At 37.1% G+C, this 25,623-nt stretch overlaps 1 protein-coding gene across 1 annotated transcript in view; it reads right to left on the bottom strand.

Annotated features, from left to right (window-relative positions):
* Nucleotides 1-507: 507 nt before the first annotated feature.
* LOC129259251 (uncharacterized) overlaps nucleotides 508-25,623 on the bottom strand; it is a 28,905-nt gene continuing 3,789 nt past the window's right edge. The window contains exons 2-7 of the mRNA XM_064099383.1: nucleotides 15,834-16,010; nucleotides 13,639-13,715; nucleotides 12,850-12,963; nucleotides 10,426-10,575; nucleotides 9,040-9,133; nucleotides 508-3,305 (exon numbers count right to left, since the gene is read on the bottom strand). Of these exons, the coding sequence (XP_063955453.1) occupies nucleotides 3,058-3,305; nucleotides 9,040-9,133; nucleotides 10,426-10,575; nucleotides 12,850-12,963; nucleotides 13,639-13,715; nucleotides 15,834-16,010 (860 nt within the window). The 3' untranslated portion in view covers nucleotides 508-3,057. The remainder of the gene's footprint in view (nucleotides 3,306-9,039; nucleotides 9,134-10,425; nucleotides 10,576-12,849; nucleotides 12,964-13,638; nucleotides 13,716-15,833; nucleotides 16,011-25,623) is intronic.

Below are 25,623 nucleotides of genomic sequence, written 5' to 3'. Positions count from 1 at the left end.
ATTATCTTATTGGGAAATCCAACCTTGATAGTAAAATGGTTGGTTAAGATGAAAAATAATCAAAAAATTATGAAAGTCTGAAAGGTATCAAACCCAGAGTAAGAAATTTTGGGCTATCACAAAAATGAAAAACACTAAGACTAGGTGTACCAGTACTTAAAATATCAAATTGGCAACTTGGTTGATCAATAATGCAAGTGGTAAAAGGATAATTCAACCATTTGTTGTGTCATTCATAGATAGTATATCATTGTCTTCATTAAAAAATAACATCATTCCGAGCAGAACTTTTCAGAGGAAAAAGTTAATCTAGCCATTTTGTGTATTGAAGCAAAAATAAAGACATGCCCCTAACCTTCATCAAAAGGGCATCACTTATGTAGCCAATTAGAAATCCTCATAGCTATAGTGATTACAACTTTTTACAAATTTTAAAAATTCATGAATTTAATTGTTTCTCAGATTTGTTCACACTTCCACCATTCGACTTGGGTTGGATTCCCTTTTAATTTTTTTGCTGATATGATTCTAACATTCAATGGCACTTGATTCAAATAGAAATTGCTACTTAAAATTTTCAAGGGCATTTGTTGTTTAGTAAAAAAAGTGATGTGACTTGGCACAAATCCTGGATTTTGTTTCTCCTAAAAACAATGGTTGTTGTCATATTGTCAGATTTTCTAATGATAAGTGATAAGGGCACTCCTGACAAAGCATGATAAATGTTGCTCAAATTAAGTCTTATCATCTAAGCAGAGAATGTGTATTGGAGGAAATATGAGAGCCAAATGCCAGATCCATTTTATCATTATTAACTGAATGACATTGGAAACAAATTCGTGACAAACAAGGAAGTGATGTATTCTCTTTTCCTACTTGCGATTACTAGCACTATCAGTAGCAAGTGGTGGCAGATCGTCAATTGTTACAAGATCTGAATGAAGTTTAATCAACACTTCAGGCAACGAGGCAATAACGTTTAAATGGATGCGCAATCAATATCTGATCCTGTGGGCGGGGCTAATATCGCCAGTAATGACTGATAGTGCACAGTATGTTATTATATATATGTGAAGTATAGCTGCCAACCTTAAAAAGTAAAAAGTCGTAATTGTTACAAGATCTGAATGAAGATCAATCAACACTTCAGGCAACGAGGCACTAACGTCTAAATGGATGCGCAATCAATCTCTGATCCTGTGGGCGGGGCTAATATCGCCAGTAATAACTGATAGTGCACAGTATGTTTATATTTGAACTCTAAAGTATTATACAGAGCTGCCAACCTTTAAAAGTAAAAAGTTGTAATCCAGAAGATGTGTTAAAACAGTTCCTAACTTATCTTGTAATTCTCACTAATGCACTTGTTGATGTATATCATGGCGGTATCAACTTCAATTGTACAATGTCTACTTAGCTTGTTGTACGCGGGCAAATGAGAGGCTGAATGTGAAACATTTGTACCATTGCACACGTACCGTCCATAATGTACCGTTGCACGAGTCAGGAAAAGGTGCTATCACTATAAAAATGATTCAATGCATTGCATGCACTTAGTAAATGCAGGTGCAATGCGCATAGGGCCGGGCATACTGGCTAAAATGCGCATTGCTGCTGCAGATCAGATGCGCGTTTGAAAGGCTTTTCCTTTCACTTTAAAAATTTTCTTTGTTATTTTCATAGATTTACGTTGGAAAAAACGATTATTGTTCGTATTAACTTCCGAGGCGTTGTACAACACAAAAAACAAATATTATTATTCGTGCAATGGCGCGAGATTTTGCATTTGTTTAAAAAAAGAGACACTTTATTTCAACTCAGCTAACACCTCGTTGAATAGAGCATCTTTCTTTCACCTTATGCGAAATCTCTCACTATCGCACTCATGCCTAGGTATTCGCTATCTGTATATTACTTTATTCGTCAGGTATATTTGGCACAAAATCAATAAATAATTTCGAAATGTGCATGATTATTTCCAAATATTGCACAGCTCATTCTAGCACTCAATATACATTACCTTTCTCTAGTAAAGTATGAAGGTTTTCAAACTTTAACATTTATTCAAATTATTTAAGGAATCATTGCACAAGATTTACAAGGAGACTCATGTCTAACAAATATATGTACTGTATACAAAATATCATTTCAAAAATCCACAAAACTGATCAAGTTCTGTTCAAGATATATCTGAGTTGACATCTAAAACATCACAGCCATTAAAAAAAAAAGAAAAAAAATTATCCTTGCTCCATAGCCCCATCACTTTCATCTACTTTCATTATTTTTTTCCAATTCATTAACCAACATATCCGCTATCAAGAATTAACAACAAAGTATAAATTTTCTTCAGTCATTCAAATTTCTGAAGTATTTCCAGGGGGTGTTTCACAAAGATTGAAGTATGACTTAGGTTGCACTTAAATGCCGACGTGTACATGACATGTAACACGCAAACTTATTGATCAATACGCAGAAGTGCGTGTCCTCTTGGCATGATCTGATCAATACTGTCATGCCTTTTATACTGTGCGCAACTAGATATTTAAGTGCGACTCTAAGTCATACTTGAATCTTTGTGAAACACCCCCTTGGATCTCTGTTTTGCACATTTCAGGACTAGTCCCAAACTGGCAAAGTGGGAGTGTCTCTCTCGGTCCCTGTTTTTATAAATAAAGATTTGAAATCAGTAACAACTGCTAGTTTCACACGGGCAATTTTCTCTCAGCCAAGCAAACAAATGGGAAGATGTCAGTAATTTTAGCAGTTGCATGGATCGTGTCAATTATTTTTCACCAATTTCCATTGGGCCGTTCCAAATATCAAAGATTATAGCCATGAACTTTGATAATCGAAAAATCTCAAATCAATAATCAACATCTGGTGAACACTTGATTAACGTGAATAAGTAGTATTTGGTTGCTGATTGTTTGTAAACTGGTCGAATACATTGATTATTTGAGTTTCACTCTCAGGCCTAGTAACGATACAAAATATTCATGCAAATAAATATTACCAGTAAATGATACAATGGAAAAAATCTGTAGAACCCTAGGATCAATTAAGGAAGACCTGATCATATTTCATGACAAGATGGCATTTATCAAGGAAGAACTTATTTTGAGTGTGCGTCTCTTCATACAACCTGTATCGGTCCTCATCAGCGAGGTCAGAGATGAGTCTTCGCTGCTCCGTAAAGTAGAGTTTCGGTACTGGAGTTTGTATGCGGAAACTAAAGCTAAGGGAGCAGCCATGGATGACTTCCGTATGGTGTCTCATGTTGGCATACCAGAACATCATGTCACCTAAAAAAAAAAAAAGAGATGCACCAAAATTACTTTTTTGTTCATAATTCAAAAATACAATGAAGCGTAACATACAAGGAACCATTCATTAATTCAGTTAGACCATTATAAAATAGCCAATTTACACTGCAATCAAATCCATAAGAAGATGATATGAACAGAAAATCAAGATATGCCCAGATACTATTTGAAATAAAATAAGAATTTAGTGGAGTTGATATCTGTTTACAGTAAACCATAAACCATTTTGTATCATTGCAAAATGACCTTTCCACCTCAAGTATATGATCAATCAATATCTTCTTTGCTAAATCAAGATTTGAGGAGAAATGATGACAATACTTCCTGGTTATACACTCTGCATTTGCAAGAAAAGTACTGAAGCAGGTCATTGGAATAACTGACAAGAGCACAGAGCTCTTTACAATAGTGGCAGTGATAATGTTTCGGTGATATAAGGAGGAAGCAGACTATCCCATTACTGGGAATGCTCTACATCAGATTAAGTCATATCTAAAAGACCATACACAGCAGATTATGATCAACAGGACTTGCTCAGCAGCTTTTGTTTCGAGCTGTGGAGTTCCCCAAAGTTCTGTTGTGCCGTTATGGGCCTCCAATTTTTTCTTTGTATGGGTCCTCTCAAGAAAATAATTACTGAACATCAAGATATATGTTATGCTATGTATGCAGAAGGCACCCGAATCTACATATCCATGGAAACAGACCATAAATCCAAAGCTGTCAATGCAATGCACTGATTGACTGCCTCAAGGATATCAAGGTCTAATCAGCCAAGAACAGCCCTCGTCTCAACGAAAGAAAATCAGAACTGATACATTTCTCATAAATGTTCAGAGCTACAGAGCCTCTACCAGAATTCCAATACTGGGGAGGAATTTTCTGAAGATGTTGGACTCTGTTGAAGACCTTGTTGTCACTTTGGACTACCCCTTCCTCATCAGTCAGAAATAGGAAATTCCAGCAAATCAGTGCCATGGGGTTTATTTAATATCAGTCAGCTCAGGAGACTTCTCGACAAAGTCTCTACTGAAAGAATCATTGATGCTTTAGCTCAACCCATCTAGACTCCTGCAACTCCTTCTTTGCTGGCCTCCCTGCTTCTTCCATCTCTCCCTTTCAGTGAATCCTGAACACTGCAGCAAGAATGGTTACCTTCAGTAAGAAAAGCAAACGCATCTCACCTATCCTAGATCATGTCATCAGCTTCCGGACCACTCTTGTATATCCTTTAAAATTCAACTCACAGCACACAAAATTACTCACTGATCTTATCTCCCTCTGCTCTTCCTCTTCTGTCAGATCCCTCCCTGTTCATCCTCTTGTAATTCAAATCACAGCCCTCCCCGAGGACCAGATAAGGGGATTGCACCTTTCTATAATTGCTCCCACCCTCTAGAGCAAACTCCCAACCCATAAATTCAAAATGCTTCCTCAATGGAATCATTCAAATCATTACTCAAAACTCGCTTCTTTCACTATAAGTGTTTTCTGTATTTTTTTAATTGTTAGTAGATTTGTTTGTATTAGTTAATCAGCTCAACCCTGCATTTTGAAACATCCATATTTGGCACCTTAAAAATGTTTTTAAAATCATTATTAACCAAGTCAAACTTGCAGCGAGCAACATTTTGAGAGAAAGTCTTTCTAAATCCGTGTTAAATTGTATCACGTTATCATAGATTGAGTGCTAGTAATTTTTGGTACAGTTTAAGCAAGCCAAACATTATAGAACTAAACATGTTCATTGACTTTAACCCTAAAAGGCCCGGGGGACAGAATATGCCCACTCGACATTTTTGGCGATAAATCCGCCGTGCGAAATTTTTTGACCGCACCGCTCACTGACTTTTTAGTTTCAAGTCTCGCGCAACTTTTGAGATCAAATTTGCGATGCCCAGGTATGAGGTAACGAAATTACGCAATATTATGTAAGTGCATGTCAGACCCAAAATTGCTCAAAAACGTGAATTCACGTACAAATCCAATGCAAATTGTGTATTTAGCCAAAATACATAAATGTATCATTATTTCTACTTTTACTGATTGAAATTAATTAATTTTGTCTTTTTTATGATCAGAATTAAGTCTGCAACAATTTCCATAAAAAAAAATACAAAAAGTAAAAAAACAGAGAAATAAATAAGAAATTAAAAAAACAATAAATACATAAGACAAAATTTGTGATATCAAATTTTTTTTGATGTACATTTGATCAGAATCCTACAAAGAGTCTGTGAATAACAGCCTTGTAGATTTTATCGCACACTACCACTGGGCAAATTTTTGCGGCGCTCGTGTGATCGACGGCCGAGATCTCGGGGGGGGGGGGGGGGGCGGATTCCGTTCCCCCTCGGCTGTGAGATGGGTCCAAATAACCCGGCTCTTTTAGGGTTAAATGACATTAAATGACCTAGGAATTGTTGAAGATGACCAGTGATACTTGTTTATCCCTATGTCCCCATTTCATGAACTATCCGTAAACTTTCAAAGTTGTGATGGCAATTCAAGAAAATACCCCCAATAAGGCCAAAGTTCATTAACCATAAATTACCTTTGAAGTTGGTCATATGACCTGAAACTCAGACAGGATGATCACTGATACCTGACTACTCCGATGTCCAAGTTTTATGAACTACATGCAGATCCATTTACATGTACTTTCAAAGTTTTGACATTTAACAAAAAAATAAGTTTCATGAACTAGGTCAATATACTAAATAGGTTCATTATTGCGGATTGAAATAATCGCTAGAGGGTATTCATTTGTCTCGCAATCTACTATGGTCAACAAGGAAATTCGTGATCACTCTCGCAAAAAGTGTTCACTGGCTTTCTAGGAAATTCGTGATCACTCTCGCAAAAAGTGTTCACTAGCTTACAAGTTCACGAGCTTTCGAGTGCCGCTGCAACTCTTTATCAAGTGACGAAAATTATCTGATGACGTACTCTATTTATACTAATCTCCAGGACCGTACGCACGAACGCGAGAACAATAGGTGGGTATTGATCCGTTGCGTCGGTATGCGGCGCGGCCGGTAATCCGTATATGCAAATAAGCCGGGGGTATATGCAAATACGCCGTGGGTCGGCGATATGCAAATTAGACAAAATTGGCGGGCTCGCTAGTTTCCCGTGGGCGGGGACTGACTAGCTGAGCAGTCCCTCGTTCGGGGCCGGGAACGATCGGGTCGGCGTGCACTGCCAGGCAAGGGGGTATTGTGCTGTCTGATGGTTCGCATCCAGAAGTCGGGGATGTCGATCCCGCTGTCTCTGTTGAAGTTGTTAGGACAAAGACGTATACTAATAGCCTCCTTAATCCTGCGTGTATACCAATGTCTCTCTTTGGCAATGCAATGTACACCCTCCCAATCTGGGTGGTGTTGTTTCTCCCAAGCATGTTCTGCCACCGCGGATGTGTCGGTTCGCTGTAACCGAACATCGCGCTTGTGTTCAGAAATGCGTTCAACTATCGGTCGGGCTGTTTCTCCGATGTAAGACCCGTCACATCCCTGGCAAGGAATGTTGTATACTACGCCATCACGTCTGTGATCAGGGATAGGGTCTTTGGGGTGTACAAGCTGTTTGTGTAAGGTGGTGTCCGAGCGGAAAACCGTTCGGATACCGTGACCTTCTAATCGGCGTTTAAGTTGTTGTGAGAGGCCATCTATGTATGGCAAGACTGTGCAAGTCTTGAAAACCTTCTGATCCCTTGGTGGTAGTTTTTTCTTGAAAGTGTTCTTGATAAAACGGCGTGGGTAGCCGTTGCTGTACAAGGCGCCACGTATGTGTGCTCTTTCTTTCGGGAGTTCAGGTGGGTGAGTTATGATACGTGCTGCTCTGTCGAACAGGCATTTAACAAGACCTTTCTTGACCGATTTGTCGTGATGAGAATCAAATGGTATGTATTGGTCTGTATGAGTGGGCTTGCGGTAGACAGAGGTGGAGTGTTTCCCGCCCTCGTGTCTTTGGACTAGCGTGTCAAGGAATGCTAATTTCCCTCCTTGCTCAGTCTCCAGAGTGAACTGGATGGACGGTTGCTGGCTATTCATGTATACCGACGCAACGGATCAATACCCACCTATTGTTCTCGCGTTCGTGCGTACGGTCCTGGAGATTAGTATAAATAGAGTACGTCATCAGATAATTTTCGTCACTTGATAAAGAGTTGCAGCGGCACTCGAAAGCTCGTGAACTTGTAAGCTAGTGAACACTTTTTGCGAGAGTGATCACGAATTTCCTAGAAAGCCAGTGAACACTTTTTGCGAGAGTGATCACGAATTTCCTTGTTGACCATAGTAGATTGCGAGACAAATGAATACCCTCTAGCGATTAGGTCAATATACTTTCTAAGTTATGATGACATTTCAAAAACTTAACCTAAGGTTAAGATTTTGATGTTGATTCCCTCAACATGATCTAAGTTCATTGACCCTAAATGACCTTTGACCTTGGTCATGTGACTTGAAACTCAAGCAGGATATTCAGTAATACTTGATTACCCTTACGTCCAGATTTCATGAACTGGGTCCATAATTATACTTTTTAAGTTAAGATGACATTTCAAAAACTTAACCTTTGGTTAAGATTTCAATGTTGACGACACCAGCCGTCAGAAAAGCGGCGCCAATAGTCTCCCTCTGCTATGCAGGCAAGACAAAAATGTGTTTTAGAGATCCCAACTCCAAGACCAACGTATGTGCTAAGTCACATAGGCAATGAGAGAATGGTAAGGAAATAATTTGCTCTGCAAAAATCTCCTGATATATATAGCCATGTCGTTACCCTCGAAACACATTAACCAAAATATTCAAGTGTGTTGCACATCTTCACACCAAGACGAATGCTTGAGCCAAGAGGAATTAGTTTGCTCTACAAGACTTATCTCTGATCTATTGTCATAATATGGCATTACCATGGCAAAGCAGCACTCAACTTATTCACAAAAAGTGTCTTGCAAATATTTCACTCCAATAATGTTTACCTCGTCTCATGAGCGTTGTGCAGAAACTGAGGAATTACTTTGATCTGCAAGATTATCAACTGACTCAAAGATAGTCTGTCCACCAAACCAAATGCTGATTCCTATATACTCCTTAAAAGCTATGTATGGCAGGTAGGGGTATATGTATAAGATAAACACACATGTGCATTGGACATAATAATAGCCTAAAACAAAAACATGTTTACTCAAAGAAAGACTTGGTTATTTTGCCTATTCTTGAGCGAACTATTTTCTATCAGAGGCATTTGTCACATGGAATGGGAACATTTGATGATCACTATCGGCGTGTTTCTACAGAAACGGTTTATCTTTTCCGGAATCGAAAAACCGTATCGCCCTTAAACCGACCTGTTTCTACAGAGTGAATAATCCGATTGACTCACGTTCAAAACGGATTAACACGGCAATAACACGGCAATGAGAAACCGTATTTTGCACAATGCAGTTTATCAATAAACCGCATTGCGTCTGTTTCTAAAGGGAAGTTTTCCGGAATTCTGGATACTTACGTATATAATACCGTTTGACGAGTCTCTGAAAGAAACACGCCGTTGTTAGTCTGTTGTCATTGCTATCCCATCTGGAATTCACCTTTTACACACATAAATGGTTCAAATAAGTGTATAAAAGAAGGGATTGAAAAAAAAATATATATAGTAAACAAACAAAAAAGACATGAAAAATCAAATGGATGAAATTCAAGTTTACCTGGGTAAAGTGTGAAGACTATCGGCTTTCTCCATTTCACCACCCCATTTTCTTTCACAGGCCATGATAAACTCCAATTCTTCACTCCACTGAACTGAAAATAAAGGCAGCAGAATGAAATAAAAATTTTCCTTGGGCATAAACTTCTGGTTCAATAGAGACTGCAAATATGTAAACAGGCCCTTTAATTTCTCTATATATTCTTTAGTCATGATGATAGTCCAGTATTAATCATTAAAGGGAAATTAAACCTTTGGAACAAGTGGGCTTGGGTGGAAACAGAAAAATCAAAGAAGAACAAAGAAAGTTTGAGAAAAATCAGACAAAAAATGAGAAAGTTGTGAGCATTTCAATATTGCGATCACTAATGCTATGGGGATCCTCCCATTGGCAATGCGATAAAGATGTGTGATGTCACATGTGAACAACTTTCCCTTTGATGGACTATAAAATACCCCCAAAATGTCTCTTTTTGTTCTTTCTTATGGTGATACAAACTCTTTATCCATAATGTATTCTTTGAAAACCTGTATTCCATGCCCTCCTGTAGAAAGAATACATGATCTACTGATAGATGTGATAAAAGAGTCAGTTTAAGTGAAATATATACTAAAGGAATGGGAAAGTTGTTCACAAGTGACACCACACATCATCATATAGCATAGCATTAGTGATCGCAATATTCAAATGCTCATAACTTTTTCATTATTTGTCCGATTTTTCTCAAACTTTCGTTGATATTCTTTGATTTTTCTGTTTTCACACAAGCTTTCTTATTCCAAAGGTTTCATTTTCCTTAAATGTTCCACCTCTTACTCTCCTCATCTAAAGAGAAGCCCCAATTAAATGGTCATTCAACAAAAAAAAAACTTCTTTTCCCAAATTTATTGATCTACTTCTCATACCTTTAAAATCTCCCTATATATTTTACCACCATCCCTGCCTCTGTGCCTTTAATCTATGAAAATTGTTGATGAAAGTACTTCAAATCCTTATCTAAACACTAAAATTTGAACTTACCAAAAAAAATATTTACAAAATTTTGATGAAAAAAAATGTTCAGAAATTGTTAAGAAATATTCAAAAGATCACAAGATTGGATTCTATATGAGACCAAAAAACAGGCTAAGAGAATCCTCCTTCTTCAGGAAAATATTGAAGAGCATTATCATGTATTTTCTAAAAATCTGTTAGAAGACAAAATGAGCCTTATTGTACTGCGGGGATAATTGATGAAATGGATGTTCGATCGAGAAAGAACTGTTTGAAAATAAGACCACTAATCTTTAATTTTCAGATTTTGCCCTAAAACAGACAGATGGCCTCTAGTGAGATAAAAAGCTCTGAAAAACATCAAACCAAATGATCATCAGTTACTGTCTTTACCTGCGCAGTCATGAAGGTATCACATGTCTCATCCAGATGAGGAGATACACCCGTTCCTGACACCCCTAGAAACCCTGTTATTGGTGCATCATCAGGCAAGGCATTGCTTGGGAGGAAGCTAGGAAGTGGCGACATCTTTTTCATCCAATCCTGATTTAGAGACAAATGGATTTATGTCAGTTACACAAATAATAATATACAACTCATATAAAGATTCTTGTCATTTGATTGGTTGAAAGCAATTTAATATACAAATAATAAATGTTCATGAGTGCAATGGACAGAATACTTCATGAGGTAAAAGATGAAATGATCCATTCATCTCGGCTACGCCTCGTTGACTGGATCATTCATTTCATCTTTCACCGAATGAAGTATTCTGTCCATTGCACAAATGAAAAAAACATTCATTATTTGGTTAAAATGACACCTAAAAATAGATTCTTTTTCATTTGAAATTTATCAATTTCGATGCAAAATATGATCATGCAGTGCAAGCTTAGTCTGTTTATTGTCGCGTACATACAACATATGCATTGCATGCAAACACGAGTGGTTTTACTTGTGATGCCTGTAGTCTCGGTGCGCACGTGTAATGGACAAAATCGTATGGATCCAAAAATTGCATGATGAATGGATCCAAAATTACACGGTTGATGACATCATTGTAAATGGGCTGAACGATCGATATCAAACAACCAATCAAATGACAAGGATCTATCTAGGTGTCATATAAATAATAATATACGTAGAAAGAAAAGAAAAGAGTGGAAGCCCAAGGTGAATAAAGGTTATTTGAAATCACATGAATTCCAAAATTCTTGCATACCACTCATCAAAATTTGCTCACTATTGGGAGAGTTCTATGTCTATGACATAAAGTTGAATTCATTACATAGGTAAATTATATAAAAAGTTATCATAAAAGCAATTAATTTTCTACAGTTTTATGAAATGAAAGTAAATATAAAAGGTATTACTAAATTTTTTAAAAATGAATTAAGGGAATTATTCAAACTAAACATATGCGTCAGTCAACCGCGTAGCCAGGATATAATTTTGGAGGGGGCGGTAAGTGCACGCAAAGCGTACCAACACTTACAGAGCGCGCGCCTAGGGGGGAGGGTGCAGGGAGGGGGGAGTTTCCCCCCTCCCCCGCGGAGTGCGAAGTTTTTGATATCTCATCAAATTCAAATCAAAAGAAGGCGTCTCTAGTACCCTTATCTACTCAAATATTGACTTGCTGTGATTAAAAAAATATTGTTTTCGAAAGAAATTATGAGCTCTCCAAAAAATGGGAAAAGATTGGAGAATTTGAAATAATTTCTCTTTGCGCGCGAAGCGCGGAATTTTTAAACGTTTTACAAAAGAGAGAGAAGAAATGATACAATTATGCCTATCTTGGTCACATCAGATTTGAGAGTAAAAACTTTATCCACATTAAATTTCGTTAACTCAAGTCGCAAAACAGAGTAGAAAATGGCTATATACAGAAGAAAATAGGCCCTATTCCTTCCCGCGAATGGCGTTGAAGCTCTGATTTTTAGAAAATTATCTGAAACTCTAACCTGTTCTAATTTTGATATTTCTTAGTTTATATATAACTCAATTAAGAAGAAAAACAAGCTCAAAATGTGAAAGGGATGATGCAAGCTAGAAGAGGGACTTTTCATTTCCCATGCTCGCGAAGCACGGAAACCTCTGTGATTTATTTTGAAAGAAAAAAAATTTCGCTCATATTAAGCGCCTCTTTTTTTTATTAAGAAAGTTCAGTGATATTCAAAATTTAAAATTAATGATGCAAAACAAGACAGGAGAGGGATGTGCAGCGATATAGAATAAAATCTAATATCGTACATACTATTGCAACTAGCACGGCACAAATTTATTTCCTCCCCCTTTGAGCAGACACCTTGCCAAAATTTACTTGCTGAAAAGCGTAAGAAAAAGCACTTGGGGACTCAAGAGTGACCGTAATGTTTACCCGCTCCGTACAGAAGAGCCAAAATTTTGTATCAATGGAATATAAAAAAAATACTTTTCATACTCTTTACACCCATGTATACTTTAATTTCTGGCAAGAACATACGATTCCCACGGCCGGGACGGAGAAAAATAGAGTAGAAAAAAGGTGTGGGAAACAAAAGGGAATGGCAATTTTGATATTTTCCCCGCGCGGAAGCAAATTTATAGCATGAAGAGAGAAGAATAACGTCTCGTTTAGGTTGTTATTCTTTTGACCAAAACGAAGGAAAAAACAAGAGCTATACCTTTCTTCCCTTTTCTCCTTTCGTTTTTTCTTTTTCTCATTTTCCTCTTCTTTTTTTTTCTTTTGGGGGGGGGGGGGGCGACCGCCCCCACCACCCCCCTGGCTACGTGCCTGGTGTCAGTAATGTCTTGTACTTCCTTTTAGTTTTTCATTACCTTTACATATTTTGAATTTTCTGGCCAAAATGGTTCTATATATCCTGCTGCACATGCCATTCCATTGTAGCCAGGTCTACTGCTGATATTGGATAGCTGGTACTTCACATTAGCCTGAAACCAAACCAAAAAAAATAATAATATGGTAAATTGGTATGAAATATGAATGAAGCATTGAGGGGGGAGCACCTGGTCCTCCCAGACTCAGAATACATGTATCCACATAAGAAATTCAATATAATGTAGAAATCTTACAATAAATTTCAAGAAAAATGTATAGCTTTACCCAGCCTATGCCCTGGTTAAGGAAATAGAATTGATGGTTAACTTAATTACTACTACTTCTGTTCTAAAGAGAATTTCTAAATAGATAGCTCTTGCCATTTTTTTCTGTAATACTACTATCACCTCATACAATTCATCAACTGCAGTGTCATCATGGCTCTCAAGAGATAGTCTAGAGGCATTACAATTACAGAGGGCGCTATACTATAGTACTAAATACAAGTAATATATTTTAGAAATATGAAAATAGTGAATCAAAGTAGAGTAGCACCAATAACTAAATCACATATACAGTTTAAAAATTGTTGGCCACAAATTTGAACAACCTTTTTAAAACAAATAAAAAACCAGTATGGAAGACAATGAAAATTTAGAAACAGTGTATGGTCATTATACTTGTCCCGAAACTTCATCATTTAGTTGTACGTGACAATAGATTTTATTTTGTATTGACGTTTGTAGGAGTAAAACAAAAATCATGGAAAACTTAAAACAAAATCTTACCTGCCAGTCAAAGTAGTCTGCATCCTTATATCGTTGGGAGAATGAACTACAATCCCATGTTCCAAAACTCTCCCATCCTTAAGAAGAGAAAACATCTATCAGAAAATCTCTCAAGAACAGAAATAATGATGGTGGTGGCAGGTATAGTAATAATAATGGTATCGATTATTATGAAAGTGATCTTAATGATGGTGATGATTATGACAAGGACATGATGATAACAATGACAATGATTATGATAATTTGATGATCAAGTTTAGAAAGCAATATTCAAGGTCATGAGTAAAAAACAATAATAATAATAATAATATAGAGTATTTATAAAGCGCCAAATCCACATTGATTATGTGCTCAAGGCGCTGAAATATACTTGGTATATTATTATTACCCCGGCTGTAGCTAAGCGGCCATATAGGCGCTAAAGCATTCAAGGAATAAATCCTACCGGGTACCCATTCACCTCACCTGGGTCGAGTGCAGCACAATGTGGATAAATTTCTTGCCGAAGGAAATTACGCCATGGCTGGGATTCGAACCCACGACCCTCTGTTTCAAAGTCCGAAGACTAATCCACTGGGCCACAAGTGGAGTGCCTCTGGCAGTCTCACCTGCATCGCGCAATTCAATATAGCAGCAGTGCTGATTTTGAAAACTACTATAAAATAATTATTCACAAAAAACACAATTTATATAATGATACAATACTACATTCATTGACAATAAATGACATTTGACCTTGATCATGTGACCTAAGACTTGTCAGTGATACGTGATTACCCCTACATGTATATCCACATTTTATAAACTATCTATAAACTTTGAAAGTTATGACAGCAATCTAATAATTACCTCCAAAATGGCGAAGTTCAATGACCTTTGACTTTGGTCATGTGACCTGAAACTTGCACAGGATGTTGAATGATACTTGATTACTCTTATGTCCAAGTTTCATGAATCAGATCCATAAACTTTCAAAGTTACGATTGTAATTCAACAGATACCCCCAACATGGCCAAAGTTCATTGACCTTGGTCATGTGACCTGAAACTCGCACAGGATGTTGAATGATACTTGATTACTCTTATGTCCAAGTTTCATGAATCAGATCCATAAACTTTCAAAGTTATGATGGTAATTCAACAAATACCCCCAACTTGGCCAAAGTTCCTTGACCTTAAATGACTTTTGACCTTGATCATGTAACCTGAAACTCGCACAGGATGTTCAGTGATACTTGATTACTCTTATGTCCACGTTTCATGAATCAGATCCATAAACTTTTAAAGTTAATAATACTAACTAATACCAACATGCTTATATAGCGCATATCACTGCCAAATGCGTCCCTATGCGCTTAATTTGATATTATTACCCTGGCTTTAGCCTCGCAGCCTTTTACAGCGCGTTGGCATTTCAAGGAATAAATTCCTGCCAGGTACTCATTTACCTCACCTGGGTCGAGTGCAGCACAATGTGGATAAATTTCTTGTCGGAAGGAAATTACGCCATGGCTGGGATTCGAACCCACGACCCTCTGTTTCAAAGTCCGAAGACTAATCCACTGGGCCACAACGCTCCACATTATGATGGTAATTCAACAGATACCCCCAACTCGGCCAAAGTTCATTGACCCTAAATGACCTTTGACCTTGGTCATGTGACTTTAAACTCAGGCAGGATTAAGATTTTGATGTTGATTCCCCTAACATGGTCTAAGTTCATTGACCCTAAATGACCTCTGTCATGTGACCCAAAACTCAGGCAGGATGTTCAGTAATACTTCATTAACCTTATGGCCAAGTTTCATGAACTAGGTCCATATACTTTCTAAGTTATGCTGTCGTTTCAAAAACTTAAACTTCGGTTAAGATTTGGTGTTGACGCCACCGTTGTCGGAAAAGCGGCGCCTATAGTCTCACTCTGCTTCGCAGGTGAGGCAAAAAGTAAAACAGAATAGAACAGCAAGTTTAAGATTGCATACATTTGTAAAGCAAATACTGCCTACACCTGTACATACATCACTCATTTGACTAATTCAATTTTACAAAGCACATACAGTAAACTATTCAATAATATCAAAGTCAATATATATCAATCAAAAGTTGCTGTGAAAAGATGAATTCTGAGACATGATTGACTTCCAGGATGATCTGTTTCTACAAAACTAATATGACATGGGCATCAGTGTAAAATACCTTTCATTGCATCCGTTATAATGAGGGGCTCTCCAAGCTCAATAAGATCTTCAAATTCTTGCTGTGTTTTTGGACTAGTTATTCTTCTCAAGGTCTCTGGCAACCTATCATCAAGGTAGGATCGCTCGTCTGCAGGAAGCCATGATGGACATTCTGAAGTTAAAGCAGTCAACAAATCTGTATGAAAGAGAAAGAAAAGCTTAGTTCTGTAAGCATTTATATGAAGTCCTTCAACAACTCAATATAAGAAACCTAGGGGAAAATAAACTGTAAAATAACATTTTAAACTGTAAATAAGAGACAAATGGATCTACAGATCCAATCTTATATTTGTGTGAGCTTCCTGATATTCCTTTGGAATTTCTTAAACCAAGATATGTTCAGGGCCTAATACTATATAGAATACAGTTTTTACAGGCTGCTGTCTACTCTCCTCAGCAACTGAGCTACCTTCTTGGCAAGATAAAAGTCATCAACTGCCTCATCTACTTCCGTCTGTTTTAAAGAACAAGTCCACCCCAACAAAAAGTTGATTTGAATAAAAAGATAAAAATCCAACAAGCATAACACTGAAAAGTTTCATCAAAATCGGATGTAAAATAAGAAAGTTATGACATTTTAAAGTTTCGCTTAATTTCACAAAAACAGTTATATGCACATCCTGGTCAGTATGCAAATGAGGAGACTGATGACCTCATCCACTCACTATTTCTTTTGTATTTTATTATATGAAATATAAAATATTCTAATTTTCTCCTCATTGTCAAGTGAAACAACAATTAATTCCTCCCTGAACATGTGGAATTAGCATTGTTTAATATTATATGGTTCAGTCAAGTTGGTCTTTATTGTCAAATCTATAAAAAATTAAATATTGTATTATTCAAGCAATAAAAAACGAAAGAAATAGTGAGTGATGGACATCATCGACTGACTCACCTAGTTGTGCATATCACTGTTTTGTGAAAAATAAGCAAAATTTAAAATGTCATTATCGTAACTTTCTTATTTTTTACATCCGATTTTGATGAAGTTTTCAGCATTATGCTAGTTTGATTTTTCTCTATTTATTCAACTCAGCATTTTCCTGGGGTGGATATGAATATGAAATTTTAAACCTTCCCCTATCCCCCTGTCATGTTTCTTAGACAAAATGATGCATAGTTGAGTGTTAGGGGCAATGCAGAGTACATACTCATCAGGGGCCGCGGAAGCGGGGGGGCTGGAGCCCCCCACTTTTTTCCAAAACCGTGTACAAAAACTTTTGTTTTAGATTTTTAGCATGGTCAGCCCCCCCACTTTGAAAACCGTTCCGCGGCCCCTGCTCATGGGTATTCACAATGCTGGACAAGCACAAGGAGTTCGCAATTAACATTGTGAATTGTAGCCAGAAACTTGCTAAAATCCCTCCAGATTTCCTTGGATCACATTTATCACTACCAACCTTAATTAACTTATCCATAGTGGTTTTATTGTTTGAGAAGTGTTGATTTGGTACATCTATAAAAAAAAAAAATCTGAGCTTTGAGTGGTATACACGTAAGACCAATTCAATACACCAAATGGTGGACTAAACTGTTCCTGAAAGATGGAAAAAGTAGTGGTTTTGAGGTCAAGTAATCTTTTCATGCTTTTGGCAGTTTGCGGTGATCCAGCTGTCCTTTATGTGTATAAATGGCAGTATAGAAGATAGAGAACGGTGATAGATTTTAGTGTGGATTAGTGGCGCTTTAGACAGGGTTGATTAGTAGCTTTTGCCCAAACACTATAGTCACATCCTTTATCATTGTATCCACCAGGATCTTGCCCAGTAGAGGTTCTATATTGTTAGTATACAGGGTCTGTTATTCATGCCGGTAATCTGTCTACATTCATGTTCCCAACTGCTGTCCGTCATATCCTTCTCCAAGAGTCTATCCTATTGCAACAGCCACCAAAAATAACAAAAGATTGTCAAGACTTCCGGTTCATTCACTTCCTGTTTCTCTATCGTTTTTTTTTGTGTGTGTGTTTCTTACATATACTGTACCTTATCTTGGACTCAAACCCACATGACCCAAATCGCTGTATCTGCAGTCAAGATTCTTCCCGCTATCGCCCTATGCCAGCGAGAAGCGCTTATACTGGATGCGGTTTTCTAGGGATCATACGCCGATTCCTCAACTAAGGCTTTCAGACCCTTTATCATGTTTACTGACTACTTAAACCGATGTCTATTACATGCACTCAATTCTGCTTATAAATTTGATGGAATAAAGCCATATTTTGGTATATATTTCCACTCTCCCATCATACATTATTTAGGGCTATATATTATTTTGAACTCTCTCCAAGAGTCCATACGTTGTAAGTTAGAGCAATAACGGGATCGGAGTTCGGTTCGGAAGATTTGCTCCTAAAATCGAAATCGGTTCGGATATCGGATCGGCAGATATTAAAAAACAAAAAAATACATTAAAATTTGTGGGTGGCCGGCACGTGGACAAATGCTGCAAGCTACACTGATGACAGGATTTGTTTTGATCTCCGACAAAAGCGGAGGAAGAAGATGATTTGTTTTGATCTCCGACATAATTGGAGGAAGGAAAAGAAGATAATGATGATGCAGCGCGCGACACTACCGCCGATCAATGATAGTCCTCTTCTCTACAACATCGTGATGGCGGAGGCAATCGTAAACTCTTAGAGGACGCATGATCTACCGAAATAGACGCACTATTATCCAAAGTTGATTACGATGATATTCACCTTCTCTACAACATCGTAGTGATGGCGGAGGTAATCGTAAACTCTTAGAGGACGCATGACCTACCGAAATAGACGCACTATTATCCAAAGTTGATTACGATGATATTCACCTTCTCTACAACATCGTGGTGATGGCAGAGGCAGTCGTACACTCTTAGAGGACGCATGACCTACCGAAATAGACGCACTATTATCCATAGTTGATTACGATGATATTCACCTTCTCTACAGCATCATAGTAGTGATGGCGGAGGTAATCGTAAACTCTTAGAGGACGCATGACCTACCGAAATAGACGCACTACAATCTGAAGTTGTTTCCAATGATATTCACATTCTCTACAACTTCGTAGTGATGGCGGAGGTAATCGTAAACTCTTAGAGGACGCATGACCTGCCAAAATAGACGCACTACAATCTGAAGTTGTTTCCGATGATATTCACCTTCTCTACAACATCGTAGTGATGGCGGAGGCAATCGTAAACTCTTAAAGGACGCATGACCTACCGAAATAGACGCACTACAATCTGAAGTTGTTTCCGATGATATTCACCTTTTCTACATCGTAGTGATGGCGGAGGTAATCCCAAACTCATAGAGGACGCATAGTCGTAAACATTACCGCGCATGTCAGCGTGTTCAACTAAATTTTATTTGCCTCCGCTTAAGATCAAAACATATGGCCAAATTCGCTATTGTGCCCAAGCGCCATTAAAACTGCTCAGCCCAGTGAAAATTCTTATCGCTAGACGTGCATAAGAGAATGTGCGACCGGTGTCACACATGACCGCACAATAACAAAGCTCAGTCAGCGGGATATCGGCGTTCAGTGAAGTGGCGTGTTAATGGGTATTTCAGCTGAATGCGAGAGAGGGGCGGGGATTAGGGATGGGGGGGGGGGTGAAGGGGCACTAAAATATATGAAATCGGCGGGTTTTCAATAAAATACTATGTGCATTGTATTTTCGTTTTCTTTTTGTGTTTTCTGTATGATATATGGTGGGTAGATTTATTCCTCATTCATTCATTCCATCCAATTTATTCATCATACTGTGCATTTCATTTCATATTATATTACATAACATTGTTTTACTAACCTTATTTTTTCTGTCCTTGATGGGGATCGAACTCGAACCTTCTGATCTGCAGTCCAGCATCGTAGTCAGCATGCCACATGAGATGAGCTGACAGCCGAAACTGGTTTAGCGCTCAAGTCGTACGGAGGTTTCCCCGGCGGCAGTTATAGCAGGCCAGGGAATCAACGATCAGTGATTTAATTCATTAGAAAATATATATATTTAAGGATCCAGGGGCTATAGATAATGGTACCAATAATTCCAAACAGGATTTTGTTATTTTTTTCACTTCGTTTATATTATCGCTATGTATTTTAACACGATGTGCGTTTACTATTGAGTATATTGAGTCACCTGAAATAACACCCGAAACATTTCTCTGTTTAGGCAACAGGGGGCCTAAACATTGAACAAAAAACTCACGCAACTAGTTTGCACTTGATGTTCGTAGTCGGCGTGTAGGCCTAAAACTTTATTTTAACATATATATAGCTTCCTTTTTTTCATTCAAACTCCCAAGTTATCCCCTCTACAGCAAACCTCATGTCGCTATCGGTCCGCCAATATACGATCTTCTCAGATATTTTCAAATAAATGTGGCATTTTGGTAGGCACGGCAAAATTGAAAAAAAAAGTATGCACAAGAAATTGTAAATAATTTCATATACTCACTTTTGCGTTATCCTTCTTGGTTATATATAAATGCCCCGTTATATTGAATTTTAACCTCCTTCACTCCTTCCGCCAAAATATTCCAAGTCAACAAATTTCCTCATTTTTTTTTTCGCCCGGCAAGCTCATCAATCATCTCTCTCAAACCTTTCTTTCTTCACTCTAATCCTCTCAAACAATCCTCACTCTAATCCTCTGCGAAAAGTTGCGCCCTCCATGTCAATCGTGCCCCACTGACATCAAGATGTGTCTTGCCGCATCTCGCACATAATGCATAAACTTTTATGCATGATTTTATATATTCATGAACTTTCACTTTATGCTGTATTTTTATGTTGTTTCTCAATTTTCCTCCTTCGCAATATTGCTTTATTCCGTAATTGTTAAACTCTATATAGGGCATTTTATTATGTCCAACATTTTTGCGTATCTTTTCTACTCTTCCATCGTCACCCTATCATAAATGGATTTTGTCAATGTTAGCTTATTTTTATTTTCCTCAAGAAAGAGCAAGACGAACTTTTAATGGTACAGATGTATATTTCAAAGGTGATTAGCTGCAAATATACGGAATAAAGGAAAAACATATGTTAAAACGCAATTTGAATTTTTTGATGGGCAAATTGATTAAGGTGCTAGTATAGTGACAAACTTCACTAAATACGGGATAAAGCTTAGAGAGAAAACTTGGTGAGCATAGGGACTAATCAACCGAGATTCTAATAATTACTATTGACCGGAGGGCGGGAAAAGTGGTGTTCTGGGTTTGAAATGTCTGGCTGGGCGGGGGGTAGAGCGAAGGAAAAGTATATAAGGCAACAAAAATGGGAGGCATATTCGGGTGTTAGTATAAAATCTTCAACAAAATACGTAAAAACCGATATAGTAAAGTTGAAACGCAATAATAGATTATTATTTTTTTTTTTTGGGGGGGGCATAATTATTTAGGTGCTAATAAAGAGTGACATTTAAGCTTCACCAAAATACGGAATAAAGTAATAAAGAAAAGTTTGTGGGCATAAAGTACTAAGTGATGATCGAGCCAAGATTCTTAATTCTCTATTGCTTTAGTCCGTATCAATTTGATGCAGTATAGAGTGACTGCATACAAAATATACAGAATAAAGCAATACAGAAATGTTGGCATATTAAGGTGCTAGTATAAAGTGACAAACTTATCAAAATACGGAATAAAGCGATATAGAAAATTTTGAACACAATTTAATTTTCTGTGGGTATATTAAGGTGCTAGTATAGAGTGACAAACTTCATAAATATACGGAATAAAGCAATATAGAAAAGTTGGTGGGCATATTAAGTTGCTAGTATACAGGCCCAAATTTCTTGAAATATGGAATAAAGCAAGAGAGAAATGTTCTCATTTAATTGATTCCTCAAAAATTGAATATGTTATTTTTATACAATTGTTTTACTAGTGATGATTCTGATTTTAATGTTATTGATATCGAATTCATTCACTATTTGTATAGAACCTAAGTTACACTTTTATCTTTTTGTATATATTGTTATTTCATTTTAACAGGACCATGTTTAAAAACAGTGAATCTGAGCTTGTTATCCTGTATAAAGATATTTAAATAAATAAATAAATTTGTTATGTTTGTTTATAGTCTTCATTCTTTATGGTGTATATTGCTTTATTACGTGTCTCTGTTTTTTTTTTCTTTTTTTCATCTGTTCATGATTTTATTTATTCATGAACTTTCACTTTATGCTGTATTTTTATGTTGTTTCTCAATTTTCCTCCTTCGCAATATTGCTTTATTCCGTAATTGTTAAACTCTATATAGGGCATCTTATTATGTCCAACATTTTTGCGTATCTTTTCTACTCTTCCATCGTCACTCTATCATAAATGGATTTTGTCAATGTTAGCTTATTTTTATTTTCCTCAAGAAAGAGCAAGACGAACTTTTAATGGTACAGATGTATATTCCAAAGGTGATTAGCTACAAATACGGAATAAAGGAAAAACATATGTTAAAACGCAATTTGAATTTTTTGATGGGCAAATTGATTAAGGTGCTAGTATAGTGACAAACTTCACTAAATACGGGATAAAGCTTATAGAGAAAACTTGGTGAGTATATATAGGGACAAATCAACCGAGATTCTAATAATTACTATTGACCGGAGGGCGGGAAAAGTGGTGTTCTGGGTTTGAAATGTTTGGCTGGGCGAAGAGCGAAGGAAAAGTAAGGCAACACAAATGGGAGGCATATTAGAGTGTTAGTATAAAAACTTCAACAAAATACGTAAAAACCGATATAGTAAAGTTGAAACGCAATAATAGATTTTTTTTTTTTTTTGGGGGGGGGGGCATAATTATTAAGGTGCTAATAAAGAGTGACAAGCTTTACCAAAATACGGAATAAAGAAAAGTTTGTGGGCATAAAGTACTAAGTGATGATCGAGCCAAGATTCTTAATTCTCTATTGCTTTAGTCCGTATTAATTTGATGCAGTATAGAGTGACTGCATACAAAATATACAGAATAAAGCAAAACAGAAATGTTGGCATATTAAAGGGGAATCCAGCCTTGGCCATTAAATGTTGTGTTGGGAAGGAGAAAAATAAATTAAACAGAATGGTGAAAGTTTGAAAGAAATTGGACAAGCAATAAGAAAGTTATAGCTGCTTTAAAATTGAGATCACTAATACTATGTAGATTTCAAATTGGCAACTGGATAAGTAAATTATGACAAGGGGCAAGGACAACTTTCCCATAGGCCATGTACTTTATTATCAGGGATTAGTGGTTTTCTCCTAAGTACCCATTCCCCTGGGGCAGTAATCTAAATATAACCCAGGTAGTATATTGTTTTATGTCCTCATGAAAGAAAAATATTAATTTGAAATAAAACTTTTGGGAAAAAAAATCACATTTTTGCCATAATATGAATTGGAGTACATGGAAGAGTAGTCCTTGCCTTACATCACTATGACATCCCATATGCAGCCAATTTGAAGTCTCCATGGGTACAGTGATTACCAATATTTACAACTTTTAAAAATTCATAACTTTCTTGTTGTTTGTCCAATATTGTTCAAACTTTCACCTATCAACTTGTCTGATTTTTCTTTTCCTTATAAAAACAATTTTTTATTTGGGTTGGATTCCCCTTTAAGGTGCTGGTATAAAGTGACAAACTTATCAAAATACAGAATAAAGCGATATAGAAAATTTTGAACACAATTTAATATTCTGTGGGTATATTAAGGTGCTAGTATAGAGTGACAAACTTCATAAATATACGGAATAAAGCAATATAGAAAAGTTGTTGGGCATATTAAGGTGCTAGTATAGAGTGATGAACAAGCCAAGATTCTAATAATTCGTGTTGGCCCGGAGGGCGAGAAAAGGGGTTTTCTTTTGGGGGTATATAAGCTGCGGACAGGGGGATTGAAATGTCTGAGGGGGGATAGAGCGAAAATAGAAAAGTAGGAAAGCATATTTTAATCAAAATTCTTTTGGGCATATTAAGGTGCTAGTATAGAGTGACAAATTTCATGAAAATACGGAAAAAAGCAATATATAAAAGTTGTTGGGCATATTAAGGTGCTAGTATAGAGTGACAAGCTTCATGAAAATACGGAATAAAGCAATATTGAAGAGTTGTTGGGCATATTAAGGTGCTAGTATAGAGTGATGAACAAGCCAAGATTCTAATAATTCGTGTTGGCCCGGAGGGCGAGAAAAGGGGTTTTCTTTTGGGGGTATATAAGCAGCGGACAGGGGGATTGAAATGTCTGAGGGGGGATAGAGCGAAAAGAGAAAAGTAGGAAAGCATATTTTAATCAAAACTCTTTTGGGCATATTAAGGTGCTAGTATAGAGTGACAAGCTTCATGAAAATACGGAATAAAGCAATATATAAAAGTTGTTGGGCATATTAAGGTGCTAGTATAGAGTGACAAGCTTCATGAAAATACGGAATAAAGCAATATTGAAAAGTTGTTGGGCATATTAAGGTGCTAGTATAGAGTGAAGAACAAGCCAAGATTCTAATAATTCGTGTTGGCCCGGAGGGCGAGAAAAGGGGTTTTCTTTTGGGGGTATATAAGCAGCGGACAGGGGGATTGAAATGTCTGAGGGGGGATAGAGCGAAAGAGAAAAGTAGGAAAAGCAAATTTTATTCAAAATTCTTTTGGGCATATCAAGGTGCTAGTATAGAGTGACAAGCTTCATGAAAATACGGAATAAAGCAATATTGAAGAGTTGTTGGGCATATTAAGGTGCTAGTATAGAGTGATGAACAAGCCAAGATTCTAATAATTCGTGTTGGCCCGGAGGGCGAGAAAAGGGGTTTTCTTTTGGGGGTATATAAGCTGCGGACAGGGGGATTGAAATGTCTGAGGGGGGATAGAGCGAAAATAGAAAAGTAGGAAAGCATATTTTAATCAAAATTCTTTTGGGCATATTAAGGTGCTAGTATAGAGTGACAAATTTCATGAAAATACGGAAAAAAGCAATATATAAAAGTTGTTGGGCATATTAAGGTGCTAGTATAGAGTGACAAGCTTCATGAAAATACGGAATAAAGCAATATTGAAGAGTTGTTGGGCATATTAAGGTGCTAGTATAGAGTGATGAACAAGCCAAGATTCTAATAATTCGTGTTGGCCCGGAGGGCGAGAAAAGGGGTTTTCTTTTGGGGGTATATAAGCAGCGAACAGGGGGATTGAAATGTCTGAGGGGGGATAGAGCGAAAAGAGAAAAGTAGGAAAGCATATTCTAGTCAAAACTCTTTTGGGCATATTAAGGTGCTAGTATAGAGTGACAAGCTTCATGAAAATACGGAATAAAGCAATATATAAAAGTTGTTGGGCATATTAAGGTGCTAGTATAGAGTGACAAGCTTCATGAAAATACGGAATAAAGCAATATTGAAAAGTTGTTGGGCATATTAAGGTGCTAGTATAGAGTGAAGAACAAGCCAAGATTCTAATAATTCGTGTTGGCCCGGAAGGCGAGAAAAGGGGTTTTCTTTTGGGGGTATATAAGCAGCGGACAGGGGGATTGAAATGTCTGAGGGGGGATAGAGCGAAAGAGAAAAGTAGGAAAAGCAAATTTTATTCAAAATTCTTTTGGGCATATTAAGGTGCTAGTATAGAGTGACAAGCTTCATGAAAATACGGAATAAAGCAATATTGAAGAGTTGTTGGGCATATTAAGGTGCTAGTATAGAGTGATGAACAAGCCAAGATTCTAATAATTCGTGTTGGCCCGGAGGGCGAGAAAAGGGGTTTTCTTTTGGGGGTATATAAGCTGCG

This window comes from Lytechinus pictus, chromosome 1 (assembly GCF_037042905.1).
Source record: "Lytechinus pictus isolate F3 Inbred chromosome 1, Lp3.0, whole genome shotgun sequence".
In the NCBI taxonomy this organism is placed as follows: domain Eukaryota; kingdom Metazoa; phylum Echinodermata; class Echinoidea; order Temnopleuroida; family Toxopneustidae; genus Lytechinus; species Lytechinus pictus.
This window is presented reverse-complemented; position numbering and strand designations above follow the sequence as displayed.